General features: G+C 41.6%; 1 protein-coding gene across 1 annotated transcript in view; it reads left to right on the forward strand.

Annotated features, from left to right (window-relative positions):
• Positions 1 to 21882, forward strand: part of UTP20 (UTP20 small subunit processome component) — a 63453-nt gene that overhangs the window by 17075 nt on the left and 24496 nt on the right. The window contains exons 15-32 of the mRNA XM_053944064.1: positions 1741 to 1846; positions 3023 to 3173; positions 3563 to 3625; positions 3943 to 4101; positions 5027 to 5103; positions 5959 to 6038; positions 6706 to 6949; positions 7514 to 7723; positions 9438 to 9528; positions 11226 to 11311; positions 11853 to 11978; positions 12504 to 12670; positions 13181 to 13389; positions 16147 to 16290; positions 18626 to 18705; positions 19582 to 19808; positions 20724 to 20868; positions 21309 to 21396. Of these exons, the coding sequence (XP_053800039.1) occupies positions 1741 to 1846; positions 3023 to 3173; positions 3563 to 3625; positions 3943 to 4101; positions 5027 to 5103; positions 5959 to 6038; positions 6706 to 6949; positions 7514 to 7723; positions 9438 to 9528; positions 11226 to 11311; positions 11853 to 11978; positions 12504 to 12670; positions 13181 to 13389; positions 16147 to 16290; positions 18626 to 18705; positions 19582 to 19808; positions 20724 to 20868; positions 21309 to 21396 (2453 nt within the window). The remainder of the gene's footprint in view (positions 1 to 1740; positions 1847 to 3022; positions 3174 to 3562; positions 3626 to 3942; positions 4102 to 5026; positions 5104 to 5958; positions 6039 to 6705; positions 6950 to 7513; positions 7724 to 9437; positions 9529 to 11225; positions 11312 to 11852; positions 11979 to 12503; positions 12671 to 13180; positions 13390 to 16146; positions 16291 to 18625; positions 18706 to 19581; positions 19809 to 20723; positions 20869 to 21308; positions 21397 to 21882) is intronic.

The raw sequence follows: 21882 nt of genomic DNA on the forward strand, positions 1-21882 counted from the left end.
CACCAATCAGCTCTGTTGCTTTTTCTTCTTTAAAGAAGCTTTGTCAAGCATGGCCCTTTTTGATTTAGGTCTTTCTTTTATCATATTTGCAGGTTTTTCATGTTGTCATGATTGTTTTATTGTAATGTACTTAGCCTAAAAAGGAATATCTAGAATTTCTTTTCTTGAGTCTCATCTTTGCTGGCAGTAGTAGCAGCACTGCTCAGGCTCTGTGTGTGTGCCAGAGGTACATTGCTATTTCTTTGTTGGTAAGGGAAAAGAAAATAAATGCATCCTCAGTCCTATACTCATGCCTCCTGTTGTCCCATAGCACACTTTATTTGCTTGATTTTCTTCACTGTCCTCCCAAACTAGGGTTCCCAGATGCTTTTTTTCATCCTCTGGCATTCTTTCCACCTCCAGGATTCCTGCAATTCCTTCACCTTCTATTAGGACTCCAGTCTCCTCTCACTGCCTGTGCAAGGCTCCCAGCCCTGTGCTCTATTTGACCTCCCTGGCCTCTGAGCCCTGAGGCAAAGTGCAAGTTCCAGAACTGGGTGTTTTTGGTGTTCTGGTTGCTGTGGAGTGCAAGGAAATGGGCTTGAAAACTGGGTCAGAGCAACAGCAAGGTATTACTGGCAGATCTTCAGGGCCAGTATGGAAGTGCTTCCCTTATAGATCACAAAGATGTGTCTGTAGTGAGGTGAAAGCTGCTGTCTTTGTCCAGCATGAGCACACTGCTACCAAAGGGCTTGCAGGTTGCACTGGGAGCTGGCTTTACACTATGCAGATAGATGCAGAAAGTTTCCTCCTGTCATTACTTCATCTTTCTTCTCTCTTTGAGGAGCTCCTTATGGAGGTTAATGGTTAGCAGGATCTGGCACATATCTGGGGAATTAAGCAACTTAGAATAGAGGAATGTTTGCAGAGGAATAAATAGGATATAAATGCTCACTTCCCTTTCTTTTCCATTGGCAGCATGTGAGACAGTTAAACCTTTTAAAAACTTTCTTTAGTTTCCCTGGTTTAGGAACAGTATTTCTTCAACCTGGAAAGAGACTAAGGAGGGGAAATACTTTTTTTTTTTTTTTTAAGCAACCTATTTGCTAACTTAGAAGTGTAGTGGGAAAGGAATTGCCCTTTCTTGCCTGGCAGGGCATTGGCTATCATGTGCTTCTGGGAAACCCTCCATCTCAAAAGGAGTCTGAGAGGTTTAGAAAGGAGACAAAATTCAGCAAACTCACCTACCATTCACTAATACATACTCAGTCTTTAGGTACATGGGACAGCTTTGAAGATCTTACACAGTAGTACATTGCCAAAGTTCCAGAGTTTATAGGCACCTGTGTGGTGGTAGCATCAGTATGTATTTTTGCTTTGGTTTTGCTACATTCAGATCAATTAGGCAGCATTTTTTCCTTTTTAGCAGAGTGCTGTCTGTGACTCCTGCCACAGTGCTTAGCTCCAGATCCCTGCTTTCTGCACATGTGGGTGTGATGGAAACATGCAAACTGGGAGCTGTCACAGCTTTCAGTGCTGGCTTGCTGGAGGAGGAACTTACTTTGATAGCCAGGGAAGCACTTATTTTATGTGTTATGATTATGAGTTATGGTTAGAAAATACACATGCCAGTTCTTGGATCCATATGCTACCGTATTTCTCTTGACTCCAGCCTTTTCAGGATGGGCATGCACCATGCAAGCACAAGTCACTGAAAGCTGAGTAAATTTACAAGGTGTTCTTGTTCTTTCTCTGCTCCAGGAAACCTATTTGTGGCCTGCCAAGCTGTAAGTACTCTACTTAGTTTGGTGGAATCTGCTGAAGTACTCCATTTGTTACCTGTGGAGCGTGTCAAGAGCTTGGTGACGTAAGTAAACTCTGCCTGTTCTGTGGTGCTTCATGGTTTTCCTTGGTAGGGCAAAAATTTGACTTTGCCTTTAATTAAGAGCTGGTTAAATGCTTCTTTGTGTGCTGCCTATTCTGTTATGCTGGTGCATTGCTTCAGTATTGTGGTTATGTAATGAAGCAAAGTTGTAGGCACTTTTTTTGGAGAACCAGGTAGATGTAGTTCCTGTTCAATGACATTTTCTCTGCAAACCGATGCTTTCTTAGCTGCAGGGTAGTGTGTCAAATAAGTTGGTTCTAGTTTTACATTGGAGTGCTACACTGGTTATAGTTTTGCTTTGGAATGCTACACTTATTAATTCTGTGTTACATTATAATGATAAAAGAGACAGGAGCAGCACTTTCTGAGCTGTGTCAAAGGCCTGCGTTTGCCTGTGGTGTTGGGATTCCACCATGTCCTTACATATCCATGTTTGTGCTTGCTCCACAATGGGAAGAGATTTTGTATACTCCATTTTATTTATTTTTACTCTATTTAACTTATAATTAGCACAGAAAACTGGCTGGTTGGAGGGATTAAGGAAGACCATTATCTCTCTCCAGCATCTCCAAGTTGTTGGTGGCTTGAGCTTCAAAACATCCTGTTCATTTAGGAAGTTATGGTACTCATGGTCTGAGGCATGATGGAGATAAAACAACTTGCCCAGATCAGGCAGGAATTATTGGCAGTGAGCTTTAGCCTAATGCTTTCCTGTCAGCTCTGGGCTGTGAAACATGCTTGGAGCAAGGAATGTAAGGTAGCAGAAGGAAGTTTCTCTGTGGGCAGACAGGATTCCTGGGGTCTCACCGAAGCCTAGATTATTTCCCTTCTGTTGAAATTGATCACTGAGCACCTCGGCAGTGTCAGAAGCCCTCATGTGACCTTATTTTCTGCAGCTGTGTGTCCAGTATGCAAGTGACAGCTTGACAAGCTTGATTGACACAAAGGAGGGATCTCATGCCTCTTGGGCTGCTATGGGTTTTGCATCTGCAAGTCATTGTTCTGGTGAAGTCTAACTTCACTGGCCTGCTGGTGCAAGCAGAATCTGAAATCATAGAATTTTCCCTTAATGTTGTAGTTATCACTACTGCCTTATTTTTAAATACCAGTGTTGTTGCAGTGCTTTCTGTATGCTAATAAAATCATCCATTGTTTTAGCACTTTCCCTTCAGACCCCTCTGCACTGCTGTTGGCTGATCTCTATTACACGAGGTTGGCATTGTGTGGCTGCCAGGAGCCCCTTTCCCAAGGGAACCTAATGGACTTATTTGAGAAGTTGCATCCTAATATTTCCACTGGTGTTTCCAAGGTAATCTGCTGTTTGAGCACATGCAAAGTAATTTGTATTTTAACAATAAAACATAAGTAAACTTAGTTAAATGATAAAGTGTGAAAGGAGAAGCATGAGATTGTGTAAAGCTATTACTTCCATAGTGTCGGCTTAGACTTGTGTCAATGGGGCATGAGTTAACAGAGGTTAACTGTTAGCCCTGTCAGCCTTGCCTCTTCCCTAGAGGTAAATCAGGGCAGGAGCATAATGCATTCACTTCTAATTGCCTTCTAGACTACAGGAATTCATCTGTTTCTCAGCTCCAAGATGAACCTAGTGAAAGCAGTGTGCTGTACCAGACATTAACCTCTCTGTAGGTGTTTATGTGTCAGTTTATATTGCCTGACATATGCTTCTGCTTGGAATAGGTCCGGCTGTTGACGGTTCGAATTCTAAGCCATTTTGATAATCCACCTTCTGCACAGATTGAGGTAGGGCTAAAGCTTTTCATTTAACATTTCAAAGCTGTCTGTGTTTCATGTTTTGTGTGAAATGTTGTTCACTTTGCAGAAACAAAATGTATCTGGTAGAGGTGGTCCTCTGCTTTTGTGCTTTCACATTCCAGTTTTATTTCTTTGTCCCCCACCTCCTGGTGTTTTCAGATGTGTGCCTAAATGGTGGAAACCAGAGCAAGTCCTTTGACTTTGTTCTTTTGTCCAGAATGGCCGTGAGTCTGTATAGTTTTTTTGAAGTAATTTTCAATGAGATAAAGATACTCTAACAGAATTCCTGTCACTTGTTTGTTCAGGGTGATGGCACAGGGGAATTCCAGCCATTATTTGCCATATTGCTCCAAGCAGAACTCGTGCCAGCAACAGTGAATGATTACAGAGAGAAACTTCTCCATTTGAGGAAACTAAGATGTGACATAGTGCAGCCTGCAATACCAAGTGGACCTTTGCAGGAGGTAAGGATTTATTGCCAAAAAGCAGTTGGCACATTCCTTTATTCCAAGAGAATGTTCTTATTTCATCACATGGATTGCAGAGATTTTAAGGAAAGCGCATCAAAAAAATCAATTAACTCCCAGATTAGGTTTTAGAAAACTTGTTAGTGGGGATCACAGCTCCTATTGTCCTCAGGAGTACTGTGTTTAGTAGTACAATAGTGGTATCTAGATAAATGGCCCACAGTCAGATTAATCTGGGTTTGATGCCTTGGAAAGGAAGGCAAATGATTCCAGGGAGAAGTGAGTTGTAAGCAAATTTAAACTCATGACCTTGCCATGTCCTCAGTGTGGTTGAACATTGGTAGGACTCCCACTGGCTGTTGGTGGCCTCTGGATCTTGCTTCAGCAGGAAAATCCTTTATGCCTGTGATTGTTGAATCTCCTCTGCTGCTGAGCTAAAGGCGGCCTCATATCCATGAGGAAGGATTGTAGGCCACTCCTCCATGTAGCTCAGCAAGGAGCCAGTCTAGAGGACATGCTATTAGGCCTAATGCAGTGAATACTCCTCTGGGCAAAATTTCATCTGTCTGAGGTCCCTCATTTTGCTGTGGCAGCACTGAAGGTGAATAGAGAGACAGTCCAGATCATCTGTGCTGAACTGGTTTTTCCATATTCATGTTATTTTGGTGTAGTTATGAGATCTCAGTGTAGCTTACAGTAAATGGGTTCTAGATTTCCACATGAAGCTATGAGGAAGTGGGTTCTAGATATTCCACATGAAGGAATGATTATGTGTGTGACTTCCTTCATCTCTTGTAGCACTCCTGAGAACTTCTTTAATCAAAGTTTCCTCTTTGAGAGGAAGAAAGGCTAGAGGAGCTTGGTTGGTCTTTAACTGCTGTTTTTTTGCATCTCAATGAGATGGTGTTGTATGTCATTCTAGGTGCCTCTTCGATATTTACTAGGAATGCTTTATATTAACTTCAGCCCTCTCTGGGATCCTGTAATTGAACTCATAACGTGAGTATATGCAGTTGGATGCTGCAATCTGTAGTTGTCTCACAGGACATTCCTTTCATTCTTCTGTGAACAGAAGCTGAGGTAAAAAATACCCAGTTTGAAGAGGTTTGTGCATGAGAACCTTCATGTGAGATCTTCTGAAATTAATTTGATCTCTCAAATCTCAACCTGTGTAGATCTTCAACTTACTTCCTGATTTTTCTTACTTTAATGGGAACTTGCAACAAATACGTCAAATAACATCAGAGTTTTTAGTCAGAGGTAGCAGGATTTGATTTATGTTTCACAAATGCTTAAAGGAACAAGAAGTCTCTCTCAGTTTCCTCATCTGCCAACTTTTCTGTCCTCACTGGAAAACCTCTAAATCCTACTAAAGAGTAGGGAAGTCTTAAATAAAATAATAAGTGAAAAAATAAGTGACTTCTTTCAGCATGACTTTATCTTCTTCTTTTTTCCTCCCTTTGTTGTATGATTAAAAAGGATGAGATTTTCCTCTTCACACCAGTGAATTAATTAAAGAAAAAATTAAACTAGCTCTTCAAAAGATATGTCTGTGGTAATTCTTCCTTTGATTCTATATGATTTGCTGTACAGAAGTCAGTAGAAAGCTTGAGAACATTTTTACTCAATTTGAGTTCATTTGAAGTCATGGGATACAACCAGATTATTTTAATAACAGTTGACATTTGGGATCCATGAGAAAAGGCAGGGAAGCATTGTGCAGATGTCCTGTCTCCGGACAGCCACATTAAAGCAGTGATCAAAGCCTTTGATTGTGGTAGTTGATAACTAGCTGAGTGACACTTGCCTTTTCTTATCTTCCTTCTAATTTCATGCTGTATTCTGCTTTGTTAGTTCTCATGCAAAGGAAATGGAGAATAAACAGTTCTGGAAGGTGCTGTATGAGCATTTGGAGAGGGCTGCTAGCTATGCTGGTAAGTCACCTATCCTAAGCATGGTTATCATAGTAACCCAGCTAATGGTGAATTACGTGGCTGTTTTTCAAGTTCCCCAAATTTATGTGTGATGGGGGAATTCAGAACCAGTACTACTGTCATGTCCAGGGCAGGAGTGGAGAGGCTTGTGAGGAAGCTGTGTCTCCTGTCCTAAACACCAAGCAGTAGCTGGAAAAAGCCACCTGCATTACAGGAGGGAGTTGCAGGTTGTGGGAAACCATGCAGCAGTTTCATCTTTGCTTAAGGCTGGCAGTGCTCAAACTGGTCAGGAACAGTGACAAAACCTGTGTAATGGTGCAGACCATCTTCCTGCTCCATGGAATTTCTGCACACAGTCCTTGTGTGTGCTCTTGAGGTTTACCTATGGGCATATGCAATCTAATATTTCAAAATAGAGTCAGAAGTATGCAGCCATTTGTGAACTTCCCTGTTATTCAAGGAAACTGAGCCCAGCTGAGAAGTGCCAGGGTTGCAAGGCATCCTAGAACACTTTCTAAGCAATGTGTGTCTTTCAGGTTGGTGTTAAATACAGTTGTGTCTAAACAAGTGCATGTCACCAAATGTATTACTTTTGTTATGGGGAATAGATTCCTTGCTACTGGTGATTATGAAGTAACCTGAAAAGATTTTCTTATCTCTTGTGTAGAAATGGATCTACAAGATGAATTAGACGAACAGGAGGAGAGCATTGCTGAAACAGAAAGTGAGAAGATGCCAGAAGGAGAAGTGGGGTCTGTCTTTCTGGAGCAGCTGAGGAGTAGAACAGATTGTAGTGAACGGCTGGACCACACAAATTACCGTTTCCTACTTTGGAAAGCACTGGATAAGTTTCCAGACAGAGTGGAGCCTCGGTCAAGGGAACTTTCCCCACTTCTTTTGAGATTCATTCGGTAAGTAAGATTCATTTTTCAGTTGAGTGGACACATTGCTTTCAATGTGTTGCTGAGCTTTGAGATTGTCTATCCCATTACAGACTTTATTTCTTGAATGCATGGCTGATGACGTGTCTGTTTCCAGTAGAGATAACCTTTTAATTGGAATGTGGATTCTGTTAGAAACTAAGCAGGCTGAAATGAAACTTACAGTAGGTCTCTGCTGCTCAGTCTCTCATTCATTGACTTGACACTGTCAGTCTCATTACTCAGTTACAGAGAGATTTCAGTGGAAATAAAGTTCCTCTTTAATGAAAACACACTTTAATTTGGAATCACAGAATACCAAAGTGTTTTCACCCAGGTTGTGGGAAAATACTGATTTTATTAGAGGCTGATTCAAATTCCTGCCCTGGAGGGAAAGCAATGGTGTGCTTGCATATGTGTGCACATATCAGACAGTATGATGGACATAAGAAGATGTTACAATAAGAATGGTAAGGTTTTTAGTTGATGTTGTTGCCCTGAAACCTTGAAAAATGTTATGCTTCTTAATTCCTTCCTTCTTTTTTTTAAACACAGAAATGAGTATTACCCAGCAGATTCCTTAGTGGCTCCATCTCAGGATCTCAGAAGGAAAATTAGTGGTACCATAGCAGCAAAACAAGTACCCACTGAAGAGGTGAATGATGTTGCTATGGAGGAGGAGGAGGAGGAGGAAGAAGAAAAGGAAGAAGGGGAACCAATTAGTATAGGAGTACCGAAAAAGAAAACAAGAAGAGCTGCTGCTAAGTAAGTATTTTTAGTTTTCCCTTTTGCTAGTGCTCTCACAGAAAGGTAGATTCAGCAGCTCACATTGAGATACAAGCTGTGATTTTGTATATATTATTTTTTCTTCTTTTGCTTGTGCTTCATCATTTCTCAGTGGATTACAAGTCAGAAATTCTGCCTGTACAGTACTAAAAACTGAAATACATTGCCCAGCTTTTATCATTATTTTGTAACCTGCTGACCAGTCTGGTGTGTTTTACTGTAGGCAAAAAAGGTATAGTATTCTGATGTTTTCAAAGACTCTTGTACCTGAATTCCCTGACTTCTTTGTGCATATCTGTTAGTCTTTGAAAACTGTGGGCATTCCCAAACACTTCAAAAAATTAGATTATTTGTTTAGGTATTCTGATGTCGAGATTCTGACATTACCTGCCCATTATAAATCTTTGTCTTCTTAGGGACCACGGTTTTTATTTGGTAGACTGAAGCTGCATGTTGCTGAGTGTCATTTTTGCAGTTCTGAATACATGGAGAAAGTTGCTCTTTGTGTGAATTCTCCCCACTGATGACCTCTGTCAAATATCCCTTACAAATACAGCACAAAGATTTATATTCTGACACTTATTTTGCAAAGGATGGCCCTTGTACTGACAAAGAACTTCAAAATATCACCTTCTATGTTAGAACAAGACAAGTATTTGATATGTGACCTAAAGGGTCATTTCATCCCAGGTGTCCTATGGGTGTTCATTTTTTTTTTCCCAGATTCTGGCTTGTATCTACAAGTTATCAGCACTTAAAATACAGTGACAGTCTAAGATATTTTGTTGTTTTCCCTAGCCTCCATCTCAGAACATCGGTGCAGTGAAGTGGAAACATTAGCTCCCGGTAGCTGTAACAAAGGCAGGAAAGATTTACCGGGGGTGTGTTAATGAGTTGTGAAGTGACCTCCTTTCCCGGGTCAGGCCTGTGCCAGGGAGGACTCCCTTGTGGGGCTGCACCCTGTGTCCTGGGAGACCTGGCTGAAGCAGGGAACCCCTGCCCAGGGCTCCCTCTGGGTTCCTGGAAGGCATCCTGCTCGTCCCTTGTCTGTGCCCAGCGATGGTAGAGGGTGGCCCAGCTCAGGTGTTGGAGAGTTCAGTGTAAATTAGCAGCTGAATGAGGACAGCTTCTACCAGTTCCACAGCACACATGGTAGAGGAGATCTCACACCTTCTTCATCCTGATCTTCTCTGTCCCCTTCCACGAGGAGGAGGTGGGGCAGATGTGAGGTGACCCAGCTAGAGGAACTGACTCCCATCTGTCCTTGCAGCCCAGTGTTAAGTCCAGTGCAGTCTGTGGCTGAATGCAGCCCATCATGCATCCTACATTGGTAGGAGCAACATGGGCACCAGTTATGGACAAGTGAATAAACAAAGAGATAAATACAGAATTTTGGTGTACTAGGCTGGGTTGGCAGAGAGAAGTAAGCTGCATCCTGACTGTACCACTTTCTCATGAAAAAACTGAGCCTACCCAGTGCTACTGAAGTAAAAGCATTCTCTGTGCAGTGAAGTGGCAGCTGGAAGGAGCTGCTTAGGGAGCAGGACACCTCTTGATATGTCTAAAATAGTGCTGAAGACTTGGGATCCTCTTGTGTTGTGTTTTGTTTTCTTTCTTGTTAATGAATTTTAATTAAATTTCCCTGTTTGTTTGTCTCGTGGATATTTTAAAAAATAATTGTTTTGTTTTGCAGGCAACTAATAGCCCACTTACAAGTTTTCTCAAAATTCTCAAATCCTCGTGCATTGTATCTGGAGCAGAAGTTGAATGCCTTGTATACCCAGGTGAGGCTATCTGCTTACTTTTAGAAATGATACTAATAAAATAACTCGTATTTGAGAGCAGTGTCTAATACTGAGGAAACCTGTAATTTTCTGAACTCAGCTGTGATAGCTGAAAAAGGAACTGTCCTTGAGAGGACTTTCTAACAGGCTTCACTTGAAATGAGCCCCTTAGGCAAAGAGTTGCTTAAGATACTGTAAGATGCCAGTGCAGGAGTGGCACTGGCAAACAGAAAAGTAACCTTTGGCAAGGTGGCAAAGTGGCTGCAGAGGGTATCTGTTTCATTTACACTTCATGCAGGATATGGAGGAGGATTTAGAATCTCAAACTTGGGGAAGATCTAAGGAGATTTGTCTTTGTCCTATAGAGTTTTGTGTACTAAGACTATGGCCAGTATGTACAAGAGATCATCAAGCATCAAAAAAGGAATTTCTTCTTGAAGAATACTCAATCTGCTTGATTCTGGGGATTTCCCTGAAAGAATTGTCAAAAGTATGACTTCAAAGAGGGATTCTAAGTCTTTATTTTACGATCCTTAAAACGATTTTGTTTTTTAATTTTCTAATTTTACAGGGTTGTGTTGGTTCCCAGTTTGTGGATTTGTTCAGGTCATTGGGGTTTGCTCTCATTGTTCCCAGTTTGTTTTCTGAGGCTGTGGGTGTTGAAAGCTCCATTCCTTAGTCCCTGAATTTGCCAATCTCTAGCAGGCATCCACTCTGTTTCAGTCTATCTCAAAGTATTGCTTAGAAAAACAGTTGATCGATGTGTTTGCTTGCCTGTGTTCTTAGCAAAATATTGGACAGTTGTGTAAAGGTCAAATCACTGTGGGAAGAACAGCCTGGCACAAGAAGAAAGATTACTTCATCACTTACTGTTTGCATTTCTGTGCCTTAGTATATGCATTGTCACGGCTGGTGTGTCCATCTGGCATAGGGACATCATGGCAAAGTGACCTTTGGTGACACTTACTGTGCTATTTGGTGGGAGACTGAAGAACTGGTAAAGATGCTGCCTGGGGAAATTATCTGTATTTCTCAACTTCTTTTCCCTCTCCCAATGAATCTCAGAATCACAGAATATGCTGAGTTGGAACAGATCCATCAGGATCATTGAGTCCAGTTCCTGGCCCTGCAAGGGACACCCCAAGAATCAAACCATGTGCCTGAGTGCATTGTGCAAACAATAACTCAGATAGTCTTGGTGCTGTGGCCACTACTAGGTGTTGTTTAGCACCTAGATTATGAAGAGTCATCTTCAAGAGAGGGACTTTGAGACTTTGCATCCAAGTCTTCCAAGTAGGTTGTGTTTGTCACAGGAAAGAAATACAGATATCTTGGAATGGTTTGGGTAGTCTGTTTTTTAATCCAGTCTTCTTAGATACACAGCTGATCACTGGTTTTGGTGATAAATGCAAACACATAGTGGTCCAAAAGACAACTAAGAAAAAACAAATATTATAACTGCCCTGTGTAGAAAGGAAAAGTGTATATGAACTATCAGCAGCCATGCCCCTTTTTATGAGTGAAAGTTATGCATGTACATCTTGGCTTTATACTGGCAACACATACATTCTGCTTCCATTTAAATAAGTTAGTCCAAAACCTGCTTGAGCCTGTAGCCTTTGGGTTGTTTCACTATTTTCAGTAAGCACTTCTGCCTCCTAGGTAGGGACTCATATTCTTTCTTTTGTTATTTGCAGTTGCTGTCTCATCAAGACCAGAATGTACAGAGAATAGCTCTTGACTGTATAATGACATACAAGCATCCTCATCTACTGCCATACAGGTAAAAACTTTTCTATTATTTTAGCATTGATGAATGAGCCTGCTGTCATATCAGAAGCCTGTTTTGGGGTCAGTTTTATTTGGGGTCCTGTATTTGTTGAAGACAGATATGAAAAGTTTAATTTTAGCCAGCTGTATGCTTTGTTTCTAAGAGAGGAAATCTGGTCTTGAGGTTGATTAGTGTCTCTTTTTTGTTTAGAGAAAAATAGCAACACTTCCATTTTGTCCCAGAATAGTGTCAGTAGTGTTAGTAGTAGATGTCTTTTGTACTGATGATTTATAACCCTCCAAAGAAAGTGACATTATAAAACTGTAGTTTATAGTTAAATCATTTCCTTTTAATACATCCAGGACTTACTTGTCTACATAATTAGCTTGAACTTACTGGCTTTTAAATTTTTTTTATGAAAGGGTGGGAAAATAGTACTTTAATATTTGTATACAGCAAGGATAGATAGATAGGTAATTAGATATAGATGTATTTGTGTGTCTGTCAATTTTTTTAACCCTACCTGCCCTCAAATAATTTTTATTACTCTCAGGGAGAACTTGCAAAGGCTACTGGAGGACAAGAGCTTTAAAGAAGAGATAGTCCATTTCAGTATTTCTGAGGAGACCACAGTAGTAAAAACAGAGCATCGACCAGATCTCATCCCTGTTCTTATGAGGTGTGTTCTGAAGTGTGAGTTTAAAAGCTTCATGGTAGAGTACCTTGAACAGAGAGATGTAATGCTGCTTCTCATTTTGAATAGTTGAGATAAACCCATGGTTAATGGTATAGTTTGATGATATATTCTGTATGGTTTTCTTATTAACACATTTATACAATGTGTTATGCAAATAGCATTTTCTTTAAAAACAGCATTTAGTACATACTGTTTCTACTAAGGATTACTGAGAACTGTGAGGATATTTCAGTTCATTGAGTGTTGCCAGCTATTTGCAGCGATGTGAATTGTCTGCAAGGTAACTAGTTTTATACCTGAAGTTTCCAGCAGAGCTTCCATTGTAGAAGCAGAAGCTGATCTTAGTCACTAAGATGTTTTTGGACAATATGTAGTAGTTCAGTGGAGAAACAGAAGGGAGAACTTTCACTAGAGAATATTTTTAAACAGAGTTTCTCCTGCAGAATAAGAGGCTGGAAAACAGATGGCTTGCTGAAAACTAATGCAACCTCTTTTTGGTTCTTGAAGAATTCTCTATGGCAGAATGAGAAACAAAACAGGGAGCAAAACACAGGGCAAGTCTTCAGCGAGCACCCGCATGTCAATCGTTCTGCGATTTCTGGCCGGCTCGCTGCCAGAAGAGATACGGATGTTCCTGGATCTACTCTTTGAAGCTGTGAAGCAATTCAGTAATGGTAGGTAAGCCATAGAAACTGGGGGTGTGGTATTTCCTGACTGTAGAGATGTGGGAGGATAAATATGCTAATATACTTGGTACTGTTATGTGCTTCAGTTTGTCTCTTAACCATGCCTTGAAAGGATGAAAGCAAACCCTTGGTAAGGACTAGGTTTCCCCTGAGTTTCTCCTTACAAAGCATGATTGCTCTGCTTTGTGTGTGTCCAAGGTCAGAAAAACTGAAGTTGCCAGAGCCGTGCGAGTCAGCTGTAGCAGGCCAGGAGTGGGTAGTTGCTGGCATCATAGGCTAGCCTGAGTATCATGGCAGTAAAGAGCGCTTGTAAAGGACTCTGATTCATCTAACTATCAGAGAGATGGAGACACAGAGCTATTCTTATTTAAAAATCTGACAGTGAGGATCTGTAATTTAGGGCCAAATTCCACTATTTTTTGCTGAAATATTATTCTTGGTAGTGGGTGTGTTCACGGTGCCTCCCCAGATAATTTGCTGTTCCTTTGCCTATCACAGGGCCTTGCCAGACTGCAGTCCTTCAAAGTGTGTCAGAGCTGGATTTAGCTAAAGTCCTGCCTCTTGGGCGTCAGCATAGTCTCTTCAATGGTCTTGAAGTTGTGTTGAAAAACATGGGACATTTGATCCAGCAATACCTGCCTGAAATTCTACAGATTCTGCTCTGCATGACTGCTGTGGTATCCTGCATCCTCCAGCAAAGAGAGAAGGTACAATATATGCAAACAATATACAAACACATAAATTAAGTTCCTTTCTCTCCTCTTCCTCTGAGCTTACACATATGAACAGAGCTTTACTGATTCAGATAAATATAAGTTGAATGTCATTGTGAAGTTTAGCAATGAGAAGTCTGTCAAAATAGAGGCCAGTGGTGGTTGTCTGAAAGTGCTACGGGGCTCAAACAGTGCAAGCAGAATTAATGTATTTAGAAAACTGATTTGAACTGTGTTTTTGTTTGAGTTACTGAAGAGAGAGTTGAAAGTGATCTCTGTGCATTGTTCCTACCTGTTTTGTGGAAAGATGGGCATGAGAGAGAGATAAATGTTCTGTTGTAAACATGTAACAAGATTTTATGGCTGGAAGTTGAAGTTTGCCATAAGGATGGAGTTTCTTGGCTGCAAGGATAAAACATTTGAGCAGGGGAAGGAGAGGTTTAAAGTTCCTTGCCTGAAGACAGTGGAGCAAACCTTGTCCTTGAGGTGTTTTGTTGCAGTGCTAGACCTCAGGGGTGCTCAAGTATTGTGGATGATCACAGTGATTATCTGCCCTGCATGTCTCCTCTCATGGGACACAGGAAGGACATGGCTACCAGCTGTGCTTTCAGCACACTAGAAGCATCTTCAGCTCTGTATCAGTAGTCATACTAGTCCAGTGTTACCATTTGGGTCCTAGCCAGGTGTCTGCAGAGCACTGGAAATGTTTTTTCCCTCACTGAGCAACAGCTGTACATGTAGAAGGGGTCAGGTGAGGAAAATGTCCTGTTAAAGATCGGTTGCACCTAAAAGTGGGTCATGTTGGCTTATTACTGCCCTGTATGCAGGGGGCAGCACAGACATCCCTGAGCTGTAGTCCAGCTACTTGGGGTCTGTTGCCAGCTGCTCAGAAACTGTAACACTGAGCCAGGCTTTTCTGTCTTCCTGGTGCAGAACCTGTTCATATATTAGGTGGGAAACAAGCAAACTGCACAGTCATCATCATCACTGTGTTGTTGCAAGGCCTTACAAGAAGATGGCCTGAGCAAGTGGGAATGAATGTTTGTCATCATGAGCGCGTTCTTCCCAAGAACCAGCTGTGAGCATTTGAGGTTAGAACTTGCTTTGAAAAAAAATCCGTCAAACAAAGCAAGTCCTTGCAATAGGCAGTGTCCAAGGTCTCATCGTTGCCTGCAGACTGCATAGAACATGGTAACTGTGTTAATTTACAAGGAGGATGAGCAAATTTGAGGACATCAGCATCCCACAGTCTGACTTCAGCAGTGCATTAAAATTGCATGTTTTCAATTAGGACAGAAGACAGGAGTTCTAAAAGCTGCTTCATTAACTGCTAGGAAAGCTGCATTTTGCCAGAGTTGCTACAGTAATTCTGTCATGGTTGTGTAATGTCAGGAGTGGCAGTCTGTTGTTTGTCTGAACTTAATTTAGCACTTCATTAGCCATGGGGCTGTTAAAAGCTCAAGGAAGAGTGTGAGAAATCTGTTTATCTTGACTAATAATTAGAAGACATTCTTGGAATTGAGAGTAATTTATTGCAGACTGATACTGCCTGGACAGTTAAACATCAACTTCGATCACTTTAAGATAAGTTATTAATTTACCATTTCCTACTGATTGTATTCACTATTGAGTTTCTTTGTCCTCTCAAAGGCTTGATCTCGGAGAACTCTTACGGTGATTGGATAGTGGGAAACCCAAAATTACTTCATTTGGAGGTTGCCATTAGCAATAGTATGCTGGTTTGTGCTTTCTTTGGGCTTTCAAACAGTTTATTTGCCACCTGGAAGCTGATTGCACTCCATTAGTACACATTCAGCATAGCTTGGGATGTCCTGTTGCAAGAGCTTGATCAGTTCCTTTTCCACCATCTCCTCTTTGTCTTTTTTACTTGTGATTTTGGATTCTTGGATCCACGTATGGTGGATCATGATACAGAGACCCAAAAGAGCTCCAGTAACAGACAGTGGCTTTCATTTGCTCTCATGTGGCTTTGTTGTTTCTGAGGCTGAAGTTCATTACCTCTGCACTGTGGAGCTACTTCATGTGCTCATGCTGTGAGCTGCATTGCACGGTATGGAAATAATTTAGGTTACTCAGGTCAAGACTCCTCTCAGGGAGGAGAGTCAGAATGCAGCTGTGCATGAATTCCCTCACTGAAATGTTTTTCCCAAGAAGGGCTATGGAACATAGCCACTAAATGGGTACAGGAAGCACCTTCCTGCAACCAAATGCTATAGCCCCCAACCCTACTCTGCTGGAGGACATAATTCACATTCTTTCCTTCTCTGTTTCTCCCGCCTTCTCTTCGTCTGTTGATCTCCTTTCTTCCCAGAAGATTTTGGTGTGCAAAGTACAACTTCATTTTGGAAAGCTGATTTCAGTCCTTTCAAATGTAAAACAGAGTTGTTTAAGTGTCAGAGTTTGAAATCTAATTAATTGTGGTGTAGCTTTCTGCATTGCATCCAAAAGGGGCAGATGCTGCTGGGTTAAACCTATCAGCATGGATTTTTTGAGCTGAAGGAGTCCTGTGCAACTGACTCAATGCAGGAACAGGCAGGCCCCTTCTAGAAACATTTAGGTCACCGCTGAGATGTAGATTGCTACTGTGAACAAGTTACAAGAGAAAACAGAAGTTTCTGCAATGGATGTATCTAGATGTGGTCAATCAATTGTTCGATTTAATTTCAGAACAAGTAGTAGTTGTTCTGCCAAGGTCTTACTGGGTTGGGTTTTTGTTGGTTTTCGTTACAGGTCCAACCTAGGTTGATTAATCCACTGAAGAATTTGAGACGTCTTGGCCTCAAGCTTGTGGCAGAGTTTTTTTCTGATTATGAGACCTACAGCTTTAGTGTGGAAGAGATTGATGCAGTTTTCCATGCTGTGGTATGGCCTCAGGTAAATATTTCTAGTTTTTCCAAATAACTTGTTTGAAACATGTATCATTCAGAAAACTCCAGCTGTACTGGAATCCATCATGTCAGCTCTGTCCTTCGCTAGATTGGATGTGGCCTTGGACAGATTGTGGCATCCTAGTGTGTCTGTGCAAGGCCAGTTTCTTGGCTCTTCTATGATTAGTCCTGGAATAATCAAGTCACAGATTAAAGTACAAATTAATTTGTCTGAATAAAATGGATGCCATTTCTTTGTTCTTTAACCACAGAAGCAGACTTCTTCCCCAGATGCTTCAAGGAAGCTAAATAATACAAGTCATTTCTAGGTGTACTTTGTTACTTTTCTGTGTGCCAGCTGTTGAGTAGGGGACTACAGAAGCAAATGCTGCTGCAGGAAAGGAACGACCCAGGAGGGTCTGTCGGTAGGCTAAGTGGTCTTGAGCCTGCCTGCCTAGAGTTCCATGTGAGCACAGTGACAAAGCACAGGCTTTTATCAGAGAAATTCAGATCACCTCTGAGCTGGGAAAATGCACTGCTGTGAGATGGAGAGAGAACACAGGATTTAAAATTAAATTATGCCGTCTTTGTCAGTGCAGTGGCTCTGGGGTTGTCGGGGAGTGCCTGTACCAGCTGCTGGGTTATCTCTGCTCTAAAAGCAGTTGTGTCCATGAAAAGGTTAACTGAGTAAGAGGGGCTAACTCCAAGAGTGCTCTTCCACAGAGGCTTTTAAGGTATCCAAATGTCCAACTTCCTTGCAGCAGAAAAGCCTGTTAAAGAGCACTGGTCTACTCTGTGAAACAACAGAGCTGCTTCTCTAGACATTGTGTTTGTTTACTCCTACACTGTTTCTCTGCTCTACCAGTAACAATATGTGATGTGTAGTATGGTTACATGGACAAACTGTAGATAAAATAGTACCAGACAGTGCATATAGTTCTGTATTGCACTGGGCTGGGCAACAGGGAAGTGCATGCTTCTGGTTTATCCATGGAGTCTTCTTGCAGCCAGGGTGCTATGTGGAAAAAGCAGTGAACATTTATTGCAGTTCCAGAGCAGTTCAGGCTTTCAGTCAGCAAAGCACTTAAAGCTTTTGTGGAGCACGGTGTTTGTAAATTCTGAATAACTCTGAACAAGATGTACTATTGTTACTAAATAGTTAGAATGCCTCTTATCCTTACATATGTCAGGAAGACAGATGGTTTTGAAGCTTAGATGGTAGTACAATCCAGAAGCTCCCTCTGGAGTCGTTTCTGGTGAATTTCATGAAGATTTGGTTTTGGCAAAAGAATAATTTTGACTTGTGTGATTTCCTTTTTTAAAACTGTTTAACTGGGGTGTGTAAAAAATTCGTGGAGAGGGCAAATTGTTTTAAGCCTGTTGAACCTGCAGTTGGAGTTTGCTGTTGTTAATAGCCTGGGATTTTGCTGCAGAGGCTTGTTAGCCTGCACAGCAGCATTCCTGCAGGATTGGATTAATGGTTTACTCTCCATTGTATATCATTCAGGAAATCTCTGTTTTATGCAGGGCAATAATATTACCAGTCTTTGGGGCAGGAGAAGATTTCTAAGATCCTGGCTATGATGGTCAGACCTGCCTTCTCTTCTGTTATGCTCATGTCTTGAGCAAACTGAGCTAGTCCAAACCCCACATGCACCATTCTGCCTACCACCCCTGAAAGCACTGGAGCCTGCTCTGCCTGTGTGTTCACTAGTGGTGCCCTGCCAATAGTCCAGCAGTGGTCACAGTGGAAACCCACCTGTGTGACTTGGGTGGAGCATGTTGGGCTGTGGAGTGGGAGAGAGGAGGGTGCCCTGTGTCACCCTAGCCTGTGTCCAGCTGTGAAGGAGCAGCAGCTATTCTGTGTGGCTCAGGCTGGCCACCTCTGAGGTGGGGTTGTTTTGGACACAGAACCCTGTTAGGAGATCCCATTCACGGGATGCAGTACGATGTTCCAGCCTCTCCAGTGGGGCCATGGAGATACAGACCAGGTGCTGCAGTCAGGGCATTGGAAGTGTGGGAGGAGTGAGTTTTGGGTGCTGTGCTTGAAATTTCATAGGTATGCCTGGGAGAGGTTGCTAAGTCTCTGTGGCAAATATGAGGTGTCATGGGAATCTAGTTTCAAGGGAAGGCCAAAATGGTAGCTGGAATACTGTATAAACAGAAATTATCTAAGAGTCATTTGACAAATATTGAGGAAGTTGGAAAATTACTTTATAAAAGATTGAAATTGCTTTATAAAAAAGGTAAACTATAGAATGTGAGGTCTTTGTTAGAGATGAGGTTTTTAAGAGCTTTACTTACTTGTGTTGAGTTGGTGTCTGACTTTTTCTCTCCTTTAGGTCTGCAGATTGGCTTCAGAGAGTCAGTATTCTCCAACTTTTCTGCTCAAACTCATTCACACCTGGAGTAAGAACCCCAGGTAAGTGTTCTTCTGGAAAAGAAGCCTAAGTACCTCTGAATACATAAAACACAAGGGAAAAAGAGCACACTGTGAATAATCATGTCCAAACCCATATTTTCTTTTTCCATTAGACTCTTAGTCTTTTGATAACAGTCAAAGCAGCTGGGAAACTTTCCAGAAGAACTCACTTTTTAATAGCTTGCTTTTTCCATGTATTATTAATAATAACTAAGCACATATACAGCCCAAATCCAACTCACAGGTGAGGAGGAGGTCTGACTTTTTAGGATATGTTTGTCTTGACCAATGGCTTCTTAGTCTTAGGAGATGGGAAGTCAGTTTTACAATATATATAATTTCGTTCATGGTTTTGTGTGTGTCTATTTCTTTCTATTTTCTGAAAGAGTATGGGCAAGTTCAGCATAGAATCTGTGACTGAGAGTCTGTTACTGAAAGTTGTTAAAGAGCTTTTTTTGATTCAGACACTGTGAGAAGTTCCAGCTCAACTGTCTTGAGTGATTTTTGCCTCTTCCACAAACTCACTGTTTTTCCTTTCCTAAAGTATCTGGTGTTTCTTTTGAGACACCTCATTGGTAGGCACGAAGACCTTATATACAAACTTGTGTTAAAAATCGTGTTGGATCACTAGGTTAGGAGCAGACTAAGAGGAGACTTAGGCTGTGGAGAAAGGATTAGAAAAGGGAACTTGATAACCTCTCAACCTCCATTCATTGTATTTTTCATGACACTGTTGTTCTTGTTTTTGTGCACTTTTTTCTTGGTTGAAGTGGAAGACAGTCATTATTTTTTGTGTGACTTCTCGCACCAAAGAATTATAAGCTGGAAATTTCAGAACCTAATTTTCAGTGAACCTTTTTATAATCTTTCTCTCAGGTATTTCCCTTTGCTGGCCAAGCAGCAGCCAGATCATCCAGAGAGTGATATCCTGACAAATGTTTTTGCTGTGCTGTCAGCCAAGAATCTGTCTGAGGCCACATCCAGCCTTGTGATGGACATTGCTGATAGCCTTCTCAACAGCCCCGATTTTGAACCCACGGAGCAGGTTTCCAGTTTGAACGTGACTGACTGTGTTGTCATGGCCACTGGAGACGTGACAGAAGGTATGCCTGCCTGAGAGTTTTGAGAGTTATGTTGGGTGCTTTAGATGGAGGTGTTAGATTATGGTGGGATTGTCCAAGAGTACTGGGGAAGAAGACCTCCCAGCAGAGATGGAAACATCAAGGTACAAATTTGTCTTGTTGTGCTCAAGAACTGTAAAGTCCTGCTTGCTTGATGACTGATGAAGTCCATGTTTGAGTGTCAGGGTCCTGAGCACAAAGAGATCCTTTATGAAGAGGGCAATGTTGACCTGTTCTGTCTGTGAAGCTTTGACTGATACAAGTTCAAGAACTGCATTGCTGACTTGGCTCTGTGTCTAACACCACATTTTATTTAAAGGCCCCATTCCTGTATGCACGTGATCCTGTATCACTTTGATGTTTAGTCTGTGCTCCCTGACTGGAAAGACCTGGCATCTTTGAGAGTTAGTAGACAGAACAGTAGTGTGCTGTGTTTGATGCTGTGGAGACATCTTTCACCTGCAACACTCAGAGCTAGTGGAAAGGAGCATGTGCCCTTGTTATGGCAGCTTTGATTTTACACAAGAGGTCAGTGGTGGAATAAAGAAAACCACATCTACAAATGCTCCAGTCATTTTAGGAGGTATTGCTACTGTTGAGGAATGTTCTTGGTACCTTCTGATAAGCCTGCGCTTAAAAGGGCTGTTACTGAAATCTGTGAGGAAATGGTGTGCGCTTTCTTTGATCCCATCTCATTCATGTTAGACTTGGTGTCAGCAAGTGCTGGTGCTTCTTCCCAGCCACCAACTGCCCTACATGTTCATAGCTCCCATTATCTTATTCTTCCACTAATGAAGCCTCCTTTATCCTAATTTCCTCTTTGAATAGGGTTGGATCTCCCTTCTGTTTCTTGCAGCAGAGTTTCTTGGGTGTTGCTAACTGTTGTGTCTCTTACAGAGCCCCTCAGCCTAGGTTGCCGGTTGGTCCTGCCCCATGTTCCTGCCATACTTCAGTACTTCAGCAAAACAATGTTAAGTGTGGAGAAGGTGAAAAAGAAGAAGTACAGAGCTCAAGTCAGCAAAGAGCTGAGTATACTTTCCAAGTAAGTGATTCTTAGAGCCTGAAACAGTTAAAAAGCTGGAAGGAGGGAGAAAGAAAGAGGCTTATTGTAATAGCTCCCAAATTAAAAAACACTGCGTCTCAAACTTAAAATTTTGCAACAGTTGTAAATACCTGGATCTGTTATTGACCTTGCTGTTTCCTGGTTACTTAGGTGGTAAGTTTTCAGAAGTTGATTCTTGCTGATTTTGTTGGTGGTACTCAAACCTAGTATCTCTTGAGGTTAGAAAAAGGTGCAGAAATGCCTGCAGTCATGTGGAACTGAATGCTTAGGCTGGGACTGTGAATTTGGTAGGTATGCTCTGGTAGCCTGGAAAGGCTGACAAAGCCTTGTGAAATGACACTAGTGCTGACAGACTTCTTTGCTCTGTATTGGTGATTGAAATGATATAAAAGAGTAAATTACCTTGTCCAATTTTGCAGGATCAGCAAATTCATACAAGAAAAGAGCCAGAATTCAGTGCTTGTGAGCCTTCTCCTCCCTTTCCTTTATCAGACTAACATGGAACAGGTAGGTAAAAATTATTTTCTCCCCCCTACTAAACATATGTTTTTCTTTTAATAAAGTATATTTGTTTGTTTAAGATACAATTAAAAGTCATATTGATTACATGCCATTTCTCATTATTAGCTTGCAATCAAGTCTTCACATGTTTGTAGTCTGCTCAGAATGCAGTGCCACTTGTGTGTTGATGTGCACTACTCACCCAGAGGTGCCAGTGCCCAGACTGATTCTGTTCCCCCTTATCATGGGGAAGGTCTGCAGAAGTTATAATGCAGTCTTTACTTTCTTTATCACTGTAGTCAATCCACCAAATTGCTTGCTTTGAAATAATTGCTCTTCTTCGCTGTGGATTTTACATCTGGACAGTAATGTGAATACATGTGGTTGAGCATGCGGTGTGTGTGGGGTACTGGGCAGTGCTGCATTAGTCTGCTGCTGGATGAAAGGCAAAGGCAAACTGTATGCGGTACTATTTTGGGGTTTTAAATCTGT

Source organism: Vidua chalybeata, chromosome 5, assembly GCF_026979565.1.
Source record: "Vidua chalybeata isolate OUT-0048 chromosome 5, bVidCha1 merged haplotype, whole genome shotgun sequence".
NCBI classification, from domain to species: Eukaryota; Metazoa; Chordata; class Aves; order Passeriformes; family Viduidae; genus Vidua; species Vidua chalybeata.